At 39.3% G+C, this 18,199-nt stretch overlaps 2 protein-coding genes across 3 annotated transcripts in view; both read right to left on the reverse strand.

Moving 5' to 3' along the window:
- The window catches only part of LOC307110107 (uncharacterized protein), a gene marked incomplete at its 3' end in the record, with an annotated part of 89,753 nt that overhangs the window by 42,683 nt on the left and 28,871 nt on the right, over positions 1-18,199 (reverse strand). The window lies entirely within an intron of this gene.
- On the reverse strand, positions 277-16,550 carry LOC307109532 (tripartite motif-containing protein 5-like). Of its 2 annotated transcripts, none has more exons than XM_079788338.1 (8): positions 16,540-16,550; positions 10,207-10,692; positions 9,554-9,649; positions 8,705-8,935; positions 4,562-4,584; positions 2,318-2,418; positions 1,991-2,017; positions 277-1,531 (listed from the first exon to the last, which is right to left on the reverse strand). In XM_079788338.1, the coding sequence occupies exons 2-8, from the start codon at positions 10,624-10,626 to the stop codon at positions 879-881; spliced, it is 1,551 nt and encodes a 516-aa protein (XP_079644464.1). In that variant the 5' UTR covers positions 10,627-10,692; positions 16,540-16,550; the 3' UTR covers positions 277-878. The 2 variants fall into 2 exon arrangements, with proteins under 2 accessions (XP_079644464.1, XP_079644463.1); XM_079788337.1 differs by lacking the exon at positions 16,540-16,550 and adding an exon at positions 16,469-16,536.

The raw sequence follows: 18,199 nt of genomic DNA on the forward strand, positions 1-18,199 counted from the left end.
ACACACACAAACACTCACACACACAGGCTTATCTATTACTGGCAGAGCTGGAGTAGTCTAGACAGCAGCACAGAGGTATCTGGGATCTGAAACATGAGACTTCAGTAAAAACCACCCGAGTGCCCCTTAAGGCAAAAACCTGTTTCATGAGACACTGACACAGTTTATGTTTCTCAGTAATTAGTAGGAAAAATGTTTATTCAGTTGAGACACTTACATGTTATACACTTAATGACATTTTGCTTCTCACAATGATTCTAACTATGGTGGTTTTATTACCAGGACTATTTAAAGAAAATAAAATCAGCATTCAAGAATTTTATTCATGGTTCACTGTGCATATGTGGAGAGACTGGACTTGAACTCAGACACTCTGGACACAAAGCTTCCACTCTTGGTACATATTATTTATAATATTTTCTCCTTCACTCTTTGACAAAAAAAGAACATCATGGGGTAAACTGACACACACCTGAGGACTCATTCTGAAGTGAATGACTCCTATATAGAGTTTCCAATAATGTACAACAGTTGTTAAAAAGCTTTCCATCATCTTCTCCGTCAGAGGCAGAGGACATCAGATGTTAAAAATTGGTAGAGATGTTACCTACATGCATGTCATTTTTTTATGAGGCATTAGTCATTTTCCTTAGTATTATAAAAATGATCAATTAGGATTCTTTATTAATGCAAATAAGATATTGGGGTAAATATAACATGAGGCAAATTGTATACCCTACTGATGAAGGAAGGGTATTCAAAGTAGAAAAGGAAAAGCAGCAAAGGTAAGATGGTGACAGTGATGCAGAAAAACTCAGTTTGTTAGATGCATTCAAGGAAAGAGGCTCTACACAGAAGTGGATGAGGGTATGAGAGGTTTAAGAGCTTGGAGAACAGAGTTTCAGGGAATCAGAACATTTCATAGGATTGAAATATGGATAAATTTCCTTATTAAACAAACATGAAGAGAATTCATAGATGAGAAACCCATGGTTTGTGATATTTAAAAATGAGATAGTGCAAGCATTGTAGTCTAGGAAAACTCCAATACGATGGGGAGGAACCTTCAGGAACAGGGTTAAGGACGAGGGTTTGGAGGAGGGAGAATTCACAAAAGCCTGATATTTAGAAGAATCCTGTAACCCTATAACCCAGTAACCATTTTTAGGTTGATACCGAGAGCAAACAGGCTGATTATTTTTACCTTGTTTTCCAAAATCCATCCTAATGGAGGAAGGATATTTCCCCATACATACCCCCAAAATCCAGGCATGTTTCTGTGACACATCTACTTCCCAGTAATGCTTCCCAGATGTGATAGACGGTAATCCCAGGACACCATAATCCTCATAATCTTTTCTCTCATATGGATAATGTGCTTCCTGATAATAGCCACCGAAGTCACTTCTCACTTCTCTCTCATATGGATAATATGCTTCCTGATAGTCAACGAAGGCACTTCTCACTTCTGTCTCATACGCAGAAATAGCATTATTTGACTTAGCCCTCTGATGATCCAGGGTCACATTTGCTGTAAAAAAAAATTATAGTGCTAGGTGAGGAAAACGATGTACTATTACTTGTGACATTGCAAGAGAGATCTTCAGAATAAAATGAGTAGGAACTGGGAAAAACTTGTTTTGGTCTTTGAGGAGCAAGATAACATTGCAGAAATATAATATGTATGTGTGTTGAAAGGAAAACATTGATCTTCACAACCTCTCACACCCTCACCCACTTCTGTGTAGAGCCTCTTTCTTTGGGTGCATCTAACAAACTGAGTGTATCTGCACCACTGTTACCATCTTACCTTTGCTGCCTTTTGTTTTTTTCTGATTTGAACACCCTTCCTTCATCAGTAGGAATATTTGCCTCATGTTACATTTATCCCAATATCTTATTTGCATTAGTAAAGAGACCTAATAGAAATGCAATATTCTAAAAGAAGATGAGGACAGGTTAGCTTCATGATACTGTGATTTTTACTTACCCCAGTAGCGGCGCACCTCTGTCAGTTCTGAAATTAGAAAAAATACATAATATAAAATATAAGCCAAAGAGTCTACATGTCTACATTAAAATCTATTTTCTCTCCAGGTCAGGGGAAAGACTGGTGTCTATTTAAGGTAGTATATGGAAGAATGAGAGGTGAACAAGGCAGTTGACCACCCCCCAGTGAATATGCCCATATGGTCAGCACATAATATCCATTTTCCTTTCTCTCCTCTCCCCACACCTAGAAACTGAACTCTTCTTCCTCTTTAACCACCATCATAATAAGAATCCACAGATATCCACTTGCTCTAGCATTCCTCACCGTTAAACACTTGCAACATCCCTCTCAGATCAGGAACTTGGAACACTCTCCTTTGTTCCTTGGAGAGAGTTTCTAGCTTCTTCAGAGTGAAGGTTTTACTCCTAGGGATGACAAAAAAAGATCTCCACACCTCTGAAATTTTTGTCTTTCCAAAACCACTGATTTTTATCCATTCACCCTATTGAACACTTGAGCCCCCTTCCATGGACCTCTGAGAAAGTAGAGGGTAGGCCTCTGCACTTAGAGCCCTTTCCTGGACCCCTGAGGAAGTAGAGGGTAGACTTCTGAAATTAGAGCCAGAAAAATTGTGCTTGGTCCACTTTCCTAGGTGCCTTTTGTTTGATCTTGGGAAGGAGTATACCTCTCAGAAGCACAATTTATTCCTTTCAACATGAATATCCCCTCCCTCTCTAACTTCTAAAACTCATATAAAATTATATACAATAGTGGATTTCTTTAAAATGCAAAATTTGGTACTTTGAAATGAATTAATGTAAGGAAAAGCCATGACATGGATGTAGAGTCCCAGCATTATGACAAGAAAGAAAGGTTACAGAACCTAGTTCCTGGTGGTTTGAGGCATTCTGTGTGGGAATATTGTCTGGAGAGGAACAAGACCTTTAAATGTTACTCCCCAGTGGGGAGGCCCCCGGAACAATATCTGAGATTTCAGTTGCTCTGGGAAAAAAAATGTAACATTTGGAAAAGACATTATAGGCACTGTATTTACAGTGGTCTGAATTTCATGTGCTTGGAAGAGGTTGATGTTGCCAAGCAGATGTTCAAATTTAGACATAGCAGTAGCTGCTTTAGGCCAGTGGTTAGAGCATCAGCCTGAGGACTGAAGGTTCACAGGTTCTATTCCTATCAAGGGCATGTGACCGGGTTGCAGGTTTGAACTTCAGACCCAGGTCGGGCATGTGTGGGAGGCAACCAGTTGATGTGTCTCTCTCATATTGATGTTTCTTTCTCTCTCTCTCTCTCTCTCTCTCTCTCTCTCTCTCTCTCCCCCCCCCCCATCTCTCTCTCTCTCACTCCCTCACTATCACCCTCCCTACATTCCAATCAATGGATAAGAAGTAGTATTTTTGAGTGGGGATTAAAAAAAATTTAGACACAAAGATGGTGCCCTTCCATTGGTGTCAAAAGTACATGAGCAAGAGCCATAGCTGGTTTGGCTCAGTGAATAGAGCATCAGCCTGTGGACTGAAGGGTCCCAGGTCCAATTCCAGTCAAAAGCACATGTCCGGTTGCAGGCTTGATCCCCAGTAGGGGGGATGAAGGAGGCAACTGATCAATGATTCTCTTTCATCATTGATGTTTCTATCTCTCTCTCCCTTTCCCTTCCTCTCTGAAATCAATTTTTTATTTATTTTTAAATACATTTTTATTGATTTTCTACAGAGAGGAAGGGAGAGGGATAGAGAGCTAGAAACACTGATGAGAGAGAAACATCGAGCAGCTGCCTCCTGCACACCCCCTACTGGGGATGTGCCCGCAACCAATGTACATGCCCTGACCAGAATCGAACCTGGGACCCTTCAGTCCGCAGACCGACACTCTATCCACTGAGCCAAACCGGTTTCGGCTGAAATCAATTTTTTTAAAAAGTATGTGAGAAAGATGGATCAATTGTTTGTGCCAGGGTCAAAATATTCCTTGGTATTTAAGTCTGTTTTTGGAAAATTCAGGGAAACCATTTTGGTTTGAGTATTTTTTAACTATTGGGAATAAACCAGATTCTATAGTAGGATATTTAGGTGGGGAGAAGGTGCCAAGTTTGGATTAGAGGCAGTTAAACATAAGATGCTGCAGTATCAGGCCCATGTGACCACGTTAATTTTGTTCAATCAGCATGTCTGTATTTAACTCAGATTTCTGCAGTTTTATTGTTGGAATGTCATGTTTTCTTCAGCTCCTAAGCAGCCAGAATTTGAGACAACTCAGTTACATTTAAATTTCTGCTCTGGGAATAGAAGATACCAGGTCCTTTTATGTTGAGGGAAGGTCATTTGTGGGATGGATAGGGGTGGGGGAGGAAGAAAGGAGATATATGTACTACTATTTGTAATACTTTAAACAATAAAAAAAAATTAAAAAATACTCAATCCATATGTGAACAGAAATCTACCAGCTTGTTTTGCCCTGAGCAATATTTTATTCTAATTAACTACCAGATAACTTTAATGGCTTTAAACCTCTTTTTACAGGAGAAAACGTTCATTGTTCATCTTTCACACATACCTTTCCAGGATGCCATTCACATCCTAGGGACAAAAGAGAAAACATGAGTCAAACAGTAATAAGTCCTCCTTAGTTATAAAGCTTCATCACACCCCCAGCAACCCCCTGATCTGGTGGGAATAGAGATGGTCCTAATGTGAGAACAAAATAGTAAAGAAAAGACCTAGGTCTATCATTTCAGAAGACTCATGAAAAGTTGTCAGTTTTCCTAAAATATTGACCCTTGTGGCAACACACCTTTAGCTTCCAGTACCTGGAGATGAGATATATTTATGAGAAAAGCATGAGGCCCCTCATATTTTCCAATGTTCATAAGACTCCTCATGAGATGATTTGAATAATTCATGGTTTGCTCATTTATTCAAGACAAATGTAAAGTGATTAACTATTACTTGTCAAGTTTTATGCCTTGATTGGAAGAATCAAAGATGCATAATTACAGTATTCCTCAAAAATTCACATGGGTTCCACTGAGTGTGCAAGCAAACAAATGTATTAATGTTGGCATTTCTCAAATCTCCCTTCTTGTTTCACCCACTATCCACAGTTGATCTTATCCACACCCTTAAATGCGACACACACTTATGTATGATTTTTTCCAAAGTCTTTATTTTTACTCAGATGTGTCTCTTAAATGCAGATTCTTATAATGCCTAGTAAAGCAGCCACAGGCACCAGTAACTTAGGCTGTTTACTATGTAACTTACTTTTCAGCAAACAAATTACTACCTCTTTTCTACACCTTTGTCCATTTTACCAACATCCACTTGGTCACTGTTCTAAATACTACAATATTTACTGCGTTTCAGTCTCTAACAAGACAGTTTAGTCCATATTATTATTTTTTTGTCATCTGAACTTGTTTATCATCACAGATTTATTCCTTTAAACAGATATGCACAAATATATTTGGTATCACCTATCTGAGACTAATTTTTTTTCATGACGCCCAAATCTAGGCCAACCAGAGGATCAACATACACACACACACACACACAAAAAAAAAAAAAAATTTTTTTTTTGCTTTGTTCTCTGAATTAGGGTCTTGCTGTTGTACATGACAAAAAGAAATTAAAAATAGGTAAAGTTGAGAAGATGAAAATGAATTTGGGGGACAGTTGTAATTTAATTAAGCTTCATTTTGAATCTCAAACATTGTAGTCAGGATCTGGTTTATGTCATGCTCCAAACTCTATTTACCTCTTTATTGACTTTATCCTTAGTTCATGAAAAAACAAAACAAAACTATTTCCTCATATAAAATTTCCTCCAAAAGTATATCTTCCCAGTTATATAAAATAATTCCAAGGCCTATATGGCATGGGCCTGCATTGGATTAAGTGCCCATATTAAAAGTATCATTGCACTGTTGCTGAAGTAATATAAAGCAATGTTGGAGGCAAGTATCCATATTTTACTGGAAATAATTTAGTATTAATATGCAATAAATCTTGATAAAATAGGATGCATATTGTAATAAGAAGAGCAACTACCACAAAAATAAAAAAGCGTAAAACAAATTTTATATTAGAAATATTTGGTTAACTCAAAAGAAACTATTCAATGAGAAAGAGAACAATAAAAATTTAGGTGGCATATAAAAGCTAATAGCACGATATAAGTTAAATAGAGCTACATTAACAATTGCATTAAATTCCATTGCCTTAATTCACCTTTTAAAAGACAGAGAGTGCTGGACTAGCTAAAAAGCAACTTATAGTATTGCTGTTTACAGGAGACATATTTTGGATTCAAAGATACAAATTTGGCAAAAATAAAAAGAGAACCTTGGACAAAATGATGGACTAGGTAAAGAATGTGCTTGTTCCCTCCAAAAGTTGCATCAAAATTACAATGAAATTATAGAATAACCACCTTTGAGAACCACATGATGACAAGCTGAACAGATTGCTATAACTAAAAATTTGAAGAAGCCACCTTGAGGCTGGTAGGAAGGATGGAGATGGAACTGGCTGGTTATATACCCATGTGTGGAGGTTAAGAAATAGGACAGCCATTCAGCCTGAGGGGCAATTCCACTCACCAATGTGCAACAGCAATCAAGACTTAACTACAATAGGAGAGCACACACAACCCAATAGCACCTTTTTCAGATGAATATGGAAACGGTACCACTGGTTCTCAAAGGACACCTACCATATAAGGCCATTCAGCCAAGGCTGAGCGATGTAGCAGATATACCAAATACATAGGAATAGACATGGAAAGGCAGCAAAAAAGATGAGACAAAGAAACATGTCCCAAATGAAAGATCAGGACAACATTTCTGAAAAACAACTAAACAAAATGGAGGCAAGCAATCTACCAAATGCAGAATTCTAAACCAAATGCAGGTTATAAGGATGCTCAATGAACTTAAGAAAATAATAGATTATTTCACTGAGAACTTCAACAAAGAGTCAGGAAACTTGAAAAAGAAGACAGACAGCATAAAAAGACCCAGTGAGAAATGAATAGAGAGAGAATCTTAAAAGCAGCAGGAGAAAAGCAGTCAGTTACCTATAAGGGGGCTCCTGTAAGACTATCAGCTGATTTCTCAACCAATCATCTGATAGTCTTATGCAGGCCAGAAGTGGGTGACATGAAATATTCAAAGTGATGAAAAGCAATGACCTACAATCTATATTACTCTACCCAGCAAGGCTATCATTTAGAATTTAAGGAACCATAACTAGCTTCCCAGATAAGAAAAGCTGAAGTTCCCCACCACTAAACCAGTATTACAAGAAATGTTAGAGACTCAAGAAAAAGAAAAATATATAAATAAGAATAATCACAATGTAGAAGACATTACCAACATTATCAACCAGCTCAATTTAACTTTAACTGGCATCTATAGACCCTTTCACCAAATCAATACACTATTTTTTTCAAATTCATATAAAAATTTGGACATACAATATTTTAGTATCAATATATTTAAAAGACTTAAATAATAAAATATATGCTTTCTGATTAGAAATGAATTAACTTTAAATTATGCAACAGAAGAAAAAGTAAAAATCACCAAGTGTTTGTAAATTAATCAACACAGTTTCAAATATTTCAAGGGTTAAGATGAAAATAACAAAGAAAAGTTGAAAATACATTGAGTTGAATCTAAATAACAAGCAAACAATCCACAAGTGTGGAATGTAGCTAAAACTATGCATTTATATAATTAAAAAATAACAGAAAAGATTGTTGAATCAGTGGTCAAACTTCCCATTTTAGGAAGCTAGAAAAAAAAACATTTACATGTACATTCACAAAGTAAACTATATAAGTAAGAACATAAATCTATGATTTCAAAAGGTTAAAAATAAATAAATTAATTAATTAAGTTTCTTCTTCAAAAACATCAATTAAGCAAATATAACTAACCTGACAGAAAAAAAATCACTGAAATGAGGAATTAAAGATGGGCCAATACTGTAAGTACCATAGAAATGAAAGAGATTCTAAGAAATTATAATGACTAAATTCATATTTGTAAATCTGACAACTTAGAATGAACAAATTTCTACAAAGATGTATATTATCAAAAACTGATTCCAGAAACACACACACACACACACACACACACACACACACACACACACAAATACCCAAGAAAATCTCTCACAAGTAAAAAAATATTTCTATTTTAAACCTTTCCCCCAAAAATGCCCAGAGTTAGATGGTTTCACTGGTGCATTTATTGAATAATGAAATAATAAATAGTACCAACCCTTCTCAATTGCTTATCCAGAAAACAATTGTTTATTCAGAAAAAGGAGAAGAATCTCAATACATTCTATGAAGAAAAAACAACTCTTGGATAATAAAGTGGTATCTGAAAAGAAGTTTTAGGCTAGGTCACAAATATAGTGCCCTGCAGAATATAATTGGAGACAATAGATCTTTTCTCCACAGTCATTTTTACACTGTAATTAGTACATTATAAAAGTAAAAATGAGATTTTTCCCTTGTTATTCATCATTTGATGATTTCCATAACCTCTGAAATAGATGCAAGTAAGGGTTACTACAAGACCAAAGGAACCTCAGTGTCACCACAACTAACAGCACAGCCACACATCAGAGGAAACTTAGTCTTTATTTTCCTCAAATTCAGATGCTGATGATTCATTCTGAGTCTTACCTGCAGCATCTCTGCTGTTGACCCCTGCAGCCGACACTGCAGATCCCCAATGAGGTCTCTCAACAACTGGCTCTGCTGGGTGAGTTCACTGCCACCCTGGGCCAGGTAACTGAGAACATCTCTCTCCTCCTTCTCCAGCCTTTGCAGCTCCTTCCGCTCCTCACAGTTCAGGATACCTCTCAGTTCTTTAAAATAATCCTGGATACTTTGGCTTTCATTTTCTATTAGATTCTTCAGGAATGAAAAAGAAAGAGAGGGACTCAGGCTATCAGGAAGAGACTGGAAGCCAGAAAAAGAAGTGTTTGATTTGGAAGTTCTCAGAGAGAAGAGAGATGGAAGCATAGAAACAATTCTTGGGGAGGCTGATATTGCTTATTATGTCTTCTCATCACATCCCAAAATAATGGCCTCAAATCTGCACTGTTGAAACAAAATGGGACACATAGGTGTGGCTCAGCTCTCACACAGCTGCCTAGGGCAGTCCTGCCTTCCAGCATTACCCCTACCCCCACCCCAACCTCTACCTAATGTTAAACATCAGGGATCTGAGCCATTGGCAACAGTCTTCCCCTGAAAGAGTTAAAGGCTCAAAATAATCACAGACATGAACACAGAATTCACTAGCCTTCCTCACCAGATAATCTCTCTATGAGAATAACTAACCTACAAATATCTGTGTTACTTTGTAACAGATTCATTTTCTGCCCGAGCCCTACCAAGGAAAGGATGAAGAATGGCTAATCAATAAATCTGGACATATCAACTGCCAGGGAACAAGAAGATAGGGACTTGCACCCAAGCTCCTACCCAAAATCTTATCTCGCTACCTCAGGAAGAGTCTCCTCCTACCTTCCAGGAAGTTGTTTCCTCTTCAAGGTCAGCTCCCAATTTTTCAGCTTCCTGCTGCTTTGCAATCAGACTGTCCAGAGCTTTCTGGAGCTTCTCCTGTGAGAGAGGAATCACATCAGGGTCAAGCTTTGGGCTTTCTTATCATCAGAAGAGAGGACAAATGGGGAAGAAATCAGGTTGATCTCTAAAAAGACTTGAGTTTATAGAAACTGCAAAATGAGAATTTGAATCTGTGATTTGAAGGAATCTGATGTGGTTATGTGTTCTTTAAGACTCAGATGATAGAAGTCACCATTACTATGTCAAGAGAAGACTGGCTCTCTTTGCCCTAGAAGAAAAAACTTGATCCTGTGTAAGGAAAGAATTTAGGTTTTGATTTGCTCTCCTGTCCAAAGGGACAATCACAGCTTTGCTTGTGCACCAAGCCTCCACCTATTAGCACAAGTTGAAAAAATGTCTACTTCTGATTTAAAGTCTGCTCATCATTTGAATGCACAGAAATGTCTTTCAGGTCTTGGAAGGTGAACATAGGAAGAAAAGTGACCACAGGCCTCAGGGTTATGGTGGCAAGATAATTACAGTCAAATGCAAAGTTAAGATTTCCCATCAAGTGCTATTTTCTGCCCCGTCTTTCCTCCATCCCAGTCTGTTACCTTGTACTCCTGGGCAACCTCCTCCATGAGGAATGTTTGGTGACCACGGTGCTCTCGAGACCGCTCGCAAAGCCAGCAAATGATCTTCCCATGCTCCTGGCAGAAGAGCAGGAGTTTCTCTCCATGGTGCACACAGAGATCACTCTTTTGCTCCTCCTCTGGGCTCAACTTGACCTCCCTGAGCACCTCCACTATGTTAGCCAAATGCAGACTAGGCCGCAGGTTCTCAGGCTGGTACCTGATCCGGCACACAGGGCAGCTGCTCTCTCCTTGGCTGATCATGGACTCCTTGTTGTTTGCAGTGATGCAGGCTTGGCAGAAGCTGTGCCCACAGTCCAGGCTCATGGGTTCTGTCAGGATCTCCAGGCAGATGGGGCAGGTCACCACCTCCTTTATGTTCATCAGGATTCCTGAAGCCATCGCAGCTGGTCCCTGTTCCTTCCTACCTGTTCTGAACTGAGGCTCCTCTTGTTCACTGATCTCTGCCTGATTGGAAAGGTTAAAAGGGGGCAGAGTAAGAACAGTGGGAATAAATGTTGTTAATTGTATAGAAATCAAAGACAAGGAAAGAACAAATATAGGGACATAAAAGATGAGGTAGAGAGACAGAGAAATGATCGCAGTGACCTGGCAAAAAGGACTTTTTATAACAATTTTAAATACTTTAGTTAATCTGACATGACAAATTTCATTTCTTTCTGTGCAATGATTGTTATTAATCTTTACTTTTACTGAACAAAGGATGGTCTGAGGTCTTTTATACAAAGAAAAGATGTTTGTGTGACCCAACATCTCTCCTTCTTCTTCTTTCCTTTGCCAAATACATCCTCAATAATAAATACACCAAACCACTTTTGGGTCTGGGCTTCTATACCCACTTTTCTCTCAGCAGGCAATGCTGCCCCTGGTATCAGTAGTATTCATTCTCATACTTCAGTCAACAATTTCCTTCCATGTTCCTTTATCATAAAGACCTGCTCTAACTTGCTTATTTACAGTGTAACTATTGCCATCATTTTCTGTGTGTTTGAAAAGATTTCTCTTATTATTTTGACATGATATGTGACACTGTGTTTGTGTACCTAGCAAGAGCAAACCCTTTATCAGATCTGTACATAGAGATAGTAAGTTACTTACAAGGATCTTATCTTCAATACACAGAGTGGCAATGAACCTACTATGTTCAAGGTCCCCATCAGGGGTCTGTTCCTACATTATTGAGTTAATCGAAGATGAAACAAGTAACTTAGGAAATTGTGAGGATTTTTGTGTTGATAAATGGTAAAATTTCACATTTTCCTGGAAATTTGCCAATGACGTTGATAGGAGCCTCATGGTGTGTATGTATATTGATGGTGAAGGGAGATAGCATAAATATACTTTAGAATCATGCAAGTCACATATCTGAAAAATTAGAAATTCAGATGAAATAGTTATCAGTCTTTGGAAAGAAATCTCAAAATATTAGGAAAAGTCATTCAACTAGTTTTTCTTTTTTTTTTAACATATGTTTTTATTGATTTCAGAGAGGAAGGAAGAGGGAGAGAGAGACAGAAGCATTAATGATGAGAATCATTGATCGGATTCCTCCAGCAAGTCCCACATTGGGGATCGAGCCTGAAATCTGGGCATGTGTCCTGACAGGGAATCGAACCATGACTTCCTGGTTCATAGATCAATACTCAACTACTGAGTAACACTGGCAGGACTCAACTAATTTTTAATCACTACAAATTACATGCTAATACTAATACCCATAAACACAAAAATGCATCTGAACAGAGAGTTCAAACCAGTATGACCCTGACATTCACTTGGTAAGTATAGCAAATTTATATATATATGCAAGCTGATGTGACAAACAATACTAGAGAAATGTGTGTGTTGGGAAATAAAATAATGGGACAGGTAAAGAGCTATCCAGAAATTCTAACTTGAAAACATAATGGTTGACCTGAAAGATGAATATTATGGAAATATGGCATATGGGGGAGAAAAAAAGTATTAGGTAAAGGAAATGACCTATTAATTGAAGACACACCACCTTGTTTGATTTTGAAAATGCCAATGTGGCTGGTGTGAGAAAACTGCTAGGCCTTTGGTATCACATGAGCCTGTAGTGATAACACAATATGGCCCTTTGACAATTCACCAGTTTTGTAACATTTACGGACACTTTTCCAAGAGCAAAAAGAATGATCAGTGTTGGGCTGTGGAATATTAGATAGATTCAGGAGAACTGGAGGAAATGAGTAGGATGTATGCACAGTTTCCAAGGAGACATGATGATAGCTTTTAGGACAAGGAGGTGAAGGGAATGGGGAGCAAGGGGTGAGAGTGAAATATAGGATGAGGTAAGAGAAAAAGATTGGCAGTTCTATTGTATACTTTGTAACAAAGGGACAACATCAAGCCTGGGCTTTTTCTTCCCATAAAGGTAATATTGGCTAGTCCTTCTAATAAGTTGGGTTTTTGTTTTTGTTTCTGGAGAACTCATGAGGCTACAATAAAGTAGAAGGTCAGCTGCCTTCAAGGACACATTGTTGATAGCAAAATTAGACTGATGTGGAAAGTACATTGGATTAGGAGGACTTCCTATGTACCTCAAGTGCCAGGTAACAAGCTTAGACTTCATTTTCCCTAAAGGGATTGTGACATTTTAGCCAACTGTGTCTCTTTTAGGTCCTTGGACTTTGTGCCTACTGGCTTTCACATCATAATTTGCACTCCAGCTCTAGGCTTACATAACCTTTGGTGGTTTCTCACACATCTACTAAGTCTGGCTTCTCAAAAGGCTAAGATAACAGGGATGAATTACTTTCTATAGCATTGAGGAGATCATCACTAATAGCTCCGCTAAGGTAGCCAATGTCAGCATGACCAGTTTCCTGTCCTGTATCTCCAGCTCAGCTAGGTGACCCTGGCAGGTAACTATAAGGTCACTTAGGTAGTAATGACCATTCAAATTGGAAATGATGCTGGTGGTCTGTTAGGAAGGGTATTATAGAGTGGTGACACAGTGTCGCTCATTCTCCCACCTGGACTCAGTATGGCCCTGTGGCTACAGATTAGGCTCAGGATTCTCTAAGGAACTCCAAATAAATAGGGCTATGAAACAATAAACAGAGAAAGAAAAGATCTCAATAGATACCCATGTTTTGATGGTTGCCAAAGTTTGAAGGTAAAAGAAAGATATGCAGTATGAGATAAGTTTTCCCTTTATCTGTGCTCACAGGGAAAATTTATAAAGGCTGTATGGAAATGAATTTAGACCCACTAACACTGTCCGCTGGTGCAATGCTCATCAGACATGAAGGGAACCTGGTAAGGAATGAGGCTGAAGGAGAACAGAAGTGTATTCCAGCTAATGGTCCAGATACTGAAAACAGCCCAGAGTCCATATGCATTTAGCCCCTAGCTGTGGAAACTTTGGTCCAGGACATTTTATGAGTCCAGCATAATCCAAACAAGGTGTAAGAACCTCCAAATATCTCTCATCATATCCAAGATCCAACAAATCCTGAGACCCACCAAGAGCCTATAGAGGAGAGAGGAAAAGAGCATGCATTCTGCGTTGGAGCTGCAGAATTTATTTTTATGGTGGGGCTACAGAAGGTAAGGTCAAAGCAGCTGCTGCCACAGGACACAGAAGAGGAAAGTGCAGAAGAACTTGAGTCCTCACATAAGGTGTTGACCCCACCACTACCTAAGCAGTGACTCTGTGACTCCACAGCAGGCAGGGAGATAGATATGGGAACATGAGTGGAGGGATATAACAAATGCCAAGCCCATCCTTGAGGTCTGAGGGGTTTGTGCCCCACATCAGGCTCCCTAACCCTTGCCAGAGACCTGAGCTCACAAAATGTCTGTCTTCAAAAACCAACAAGGTTTATGCCCAGGAGAACCATAGAAGTATAGAGAACAGGCGATTCCTCTCTTAAAGGGGTCCTGCACAGGACTTGAAGGACTGATAGTATTTGCACTAAGACCCACTCAAAAGCAGAGGTTTGAGAATTGCCTAGACCAATTGTCAGCAAACTAATCAACAGAGCCAAATATCAACAGAACAACGATTGAAATTTCTTTTGAGAGCCAAATTTTTTAAACTTCAACTTCTTCTAACACCACTTCTTCAAAATAGACTCGCCCTGGCCATGGTATTTTGTGGAAGAGCCACACTCAAGGGGCCAAAGAGCTGCATGTGGCTCACGAGCCGCAGTTTGCCAACCACGGGCCTAGACCATGTGTGAAGGAGGTCTCTTTCCTGCTGGAGGAGTGGAAGCCTGTTGGACTCGCCTGAGGCAGAGATGTGGGAGTGGGGGTGACATCGGAGCTCCAGCCTCTATCTTGCCATTGCAGGGCTCCATTTTCCTCTAACCTGTCAGTGCTCCTGAGTGTACATGCCACATCCCCCTGCTGCTGCTGGGCTGCCAGAGCTGACTGGAGAGGGCCCAGGCCTCATTCCTCTTGCAGGGCCACCACCCCTGAGAGCTAGAACTCTTGAGGAAGTTCATTAATGTGGTGCAGATTAAAACCTTGATGGAAGGAGGTGGGGTAGAAGACAGAACTCTAAATATAGAGGAATGGGAAGAGTTGCAATATTTCTGAGTTCCCCAAGTGTCCAAATGCCAAGAACAGATTCACCTTTTCGATGATGGTTACTGGCCCATGGTACTGGAGAGGTTTCAAGCATGTTGGCTAAACCCCTCACAGGACTTTATCAAATTACGGAGACACTAGCTCTCAGGTCAATTTGTTTCAAAGAAGTCCTTTGGGTGCATTCTATAGAAATTAAGAGTTTTATACCACAGGTGAATTCATTTGTTTTTGTGATTTTAATGAAAAATTTACTTTCTTCTGTTTTGAGGGACCTGTAATAGCCTCTGAGAATTCAGTTAGTATACACCAGACATGGAACTTGTCCCCGTATAAAAAACAGATACATGATCTCTGAGATGAGGGAGGAAAAGAAAGTACACATCAAAATCTAAGTAACACAGAGATCAAGGTACAAATTGCTCAAAGGTGAGATTAAGATGCACTTCCTTTTTAAAAATTATCAACTCCTTTTTTTAGCTGCATGCAAGGGAAAAGTGAGTAAAGAGTTAACATAATAACAAAGGAAGAGAATGTGTAACATGATGCAGAACACGTTCTAAAGCAGAAGAGGACACCAAAGTGTCAGAGGGTACACTGAGGTAACTGAGCCATGGCCCTCAGGAGAGAATACATCTCCTATTCTTGGACCTCCAAGAGGCCAGTGTCCACATGGGGACTTCAGAGATGGGCAGCAATCTTGTCATCCAGCCTCTCTCATCAGGCTGGCCAAAGGGCTGGTCATTTATCAGGAAGGTTGTGAAAGCCTCCCAGAAGTTACCAAGACAAGAGTAAAGGATCAGCATTCAGGGAAGGGGCAAGAAAAAGCCCCCGAAGCAGCCCAAGAAGCCAGCCAAGGAGATGGATGAGGAAGATAAGGCATTCCAGTAGCAAAAGAGGGGCAGAAAGCAAAGGCCAAGGGGAAAGTCTCCCAGGACACACATGAAATGAAGGAATCTGGCCAGAAATGAGCTGTTCCTTGTGCCTGGGGCAATGGTGATCCTAAATTTCATTCCTGTTTTAACATCTGGATTTCTTGTGATAATATCTGTTGCCACTTACAGCTAGGATGAAGTGTTGTCTGTGAGCTTATTGTACATTTAAGAATAAAGGTTTGTAAAAATAAATACATAAATAAATAAATAAATAAACAGTGCTAGTTTAACAAAAGAGTAAGAGGGCCAGCTTTAAGAGGGTCTGATCCCTGGCAGAACCCCTAAAATCCCATCCCCCCCACATGCCTCCTGATAAGGGCTCTCACTCCTGCTGGCCTCACCAGGAGCCTGGGCTTCATGAAGAGGGAGAACAGGGCTAATCTCACAGGCTTCCTGGAGAATAGGAGGAAGGGATTTTCAGTCTGGGACAAAAAAGAGTATTCTGGCTCACCTTGGAAAGGTAGAAAGTCAAAACTACAGAATAGAAAGAAGAGGAGGTAACTCAGCCTGGAGAAATAATGGTCGCTCCAAAAAACACATAAGACTGCTATTTAAACCTTCCTTCTTTAAAGATCACCCTTCCCCCAGATTCAGTGTTCCTATTTACCGCCACCTCAGCAGAGACACCCACAAGCAGAGCAGCTTCAGAATCACAATTTAAGACACCAAACACCTTCAGTCTGCTCCCCCAAAGCCTCCTGCCCTTTGTCCCCAGAAACTGGCCCACTTACTTTCAGGAAATATATAGAAGGAGTCTTAACTCAGCGGAGATCAGCTGTAAGTCTGATCAGTATTCACTCACCAAGCCAGCGGACCAGCTCTCCACAGAGGAGTTCCCCCACAGCAGTGGAGTGAGAAATGAAAGTTAAGTTCATAGGGGTAGAAATGAAACTAAGGAAGCAGAATAGAAACTTAAGAACAGTAACAATCAGAGCTCATCAGTTAGGACACTGAGGGAAGTAAATGCTTCAGTATGTTCTTATCCCTTTTTGAGATTATTCTAACAAGAATATTTAAATAAGAAGAATGTAAAATCTAATGATATGCTCTACAGCCTTCCTAAATACTTAGTAATTTCAATTTAATTCTGTACCTACTAGTTAAGCTTATCCTATATTCATGTCCTGAACTACTTACTAGGGATAAAATCATGATCCAGAAGTCTGGGTACCTGCCCTTCATAATGCAGGGTATGAATGGGAAGATAACCAGTGATAGAGCTCTGATCATCTGAGCGGAAGGGTAGCTTCTGTCCTTAGAATTTTAGTAAAAATTCTTCTTTTTAAATAGCACCTACTAAGAGCTGGTATTTACAAATTTTTTGAACCTATTGATAAATTTTATTCACAACACTATTGAATCTGACCTACTCCTTCAGTTAACTACCAGTTTTTGTTTCTGACCTTTCAGACATAATGTGGTACAGCTGTGGCAGTGACGTGTTACCAGCAATTGGGAGGCGGGAAGAGGATGGAGGTTTACATATTGTGTTCTTCAAGTGGAGTCTTTCTCTTGGTAACACTCACCCCTCCATAAATGTCCTCTTTCCCCACTTCTTTGGGAAACACTTGGACCTTTTATACACCATCAATCAAAAGCATAACTGAAAATATATCCAAATAAAAATAAATTTTAAAGGTACAATGTATGCATTGCAGAGTACTATAATAAAAATAGAATGGCAATAAAATAAAAATAAGTATAATATTTTAAAAGCAGAACTGAAACATTTCTATTTCCTCTACAAAGGAATATTTTTGTACCCTATTATCAATCTTCTGGAAACATGTTTCAGGTGCTGTGGCTACAAGTTGGTGGAAGCTCCAGACAAGGATCCCTGACTGATAAGACTGCAGAGCTGGGCAATCTTCACACAATAATTTACATGAGCCATGGGGGGCATATGAAATGTTGATGTCTTTTTAATGAAAGCACAGGCATTTTAGTATTGTTTGTAACTATAGTTGAGTAAGGTAACCTTGCTTTAAAACTCTTCTTGATTCACCTATGTCTATGAGGCAGGAGATGGAATTTATATAGGTGTATTTGGTGAGCCATACTGAGTTTCCATTTTATGGGTATGAATGAATTTATTTCTAACAACAAATACACTCATGGTGCTCTGCAAGTGCCATGATAAGTGTGTCAATTTTGCACAAAGTGAGTTCTGAGAGCTTGAAATCTTTTTCCTTTATCATTGTTGTAGATAAGCTGCCAGCAGCATGGAAGAATTAGTCAGCCGGGCACTCAGAGGATATTCAGAAAAGCAACCTTTATTGCTGATGCACTAGTGCCCTGACTCAGGGGATTCAGTCTCCAAATCCTGAGCGATGACTATGGATGAAGCTTTCCCTTCATACTCTTAGTACCTTTGTCCCCCAAATATAGATCAGGCTTCCAGACTTTTCGTGGGCTTTGCAAGCCCCCATGAGTTGGGATGGAGAAAGTGAGATTGCACTCAG

Source organism: Cnephaeus nilssonii (assembly GCF_951640355.1).
Source record: "Cnephaeus nilssonii genome assembly, chromosome: 13".
NCBI classification, from domain to species: Eukaryota; Metazoa; Chordata; class Mammalia; order Chiroptera; family Vespertilionidae; genus Cnephaeus; species Cnephaeus nilssonii.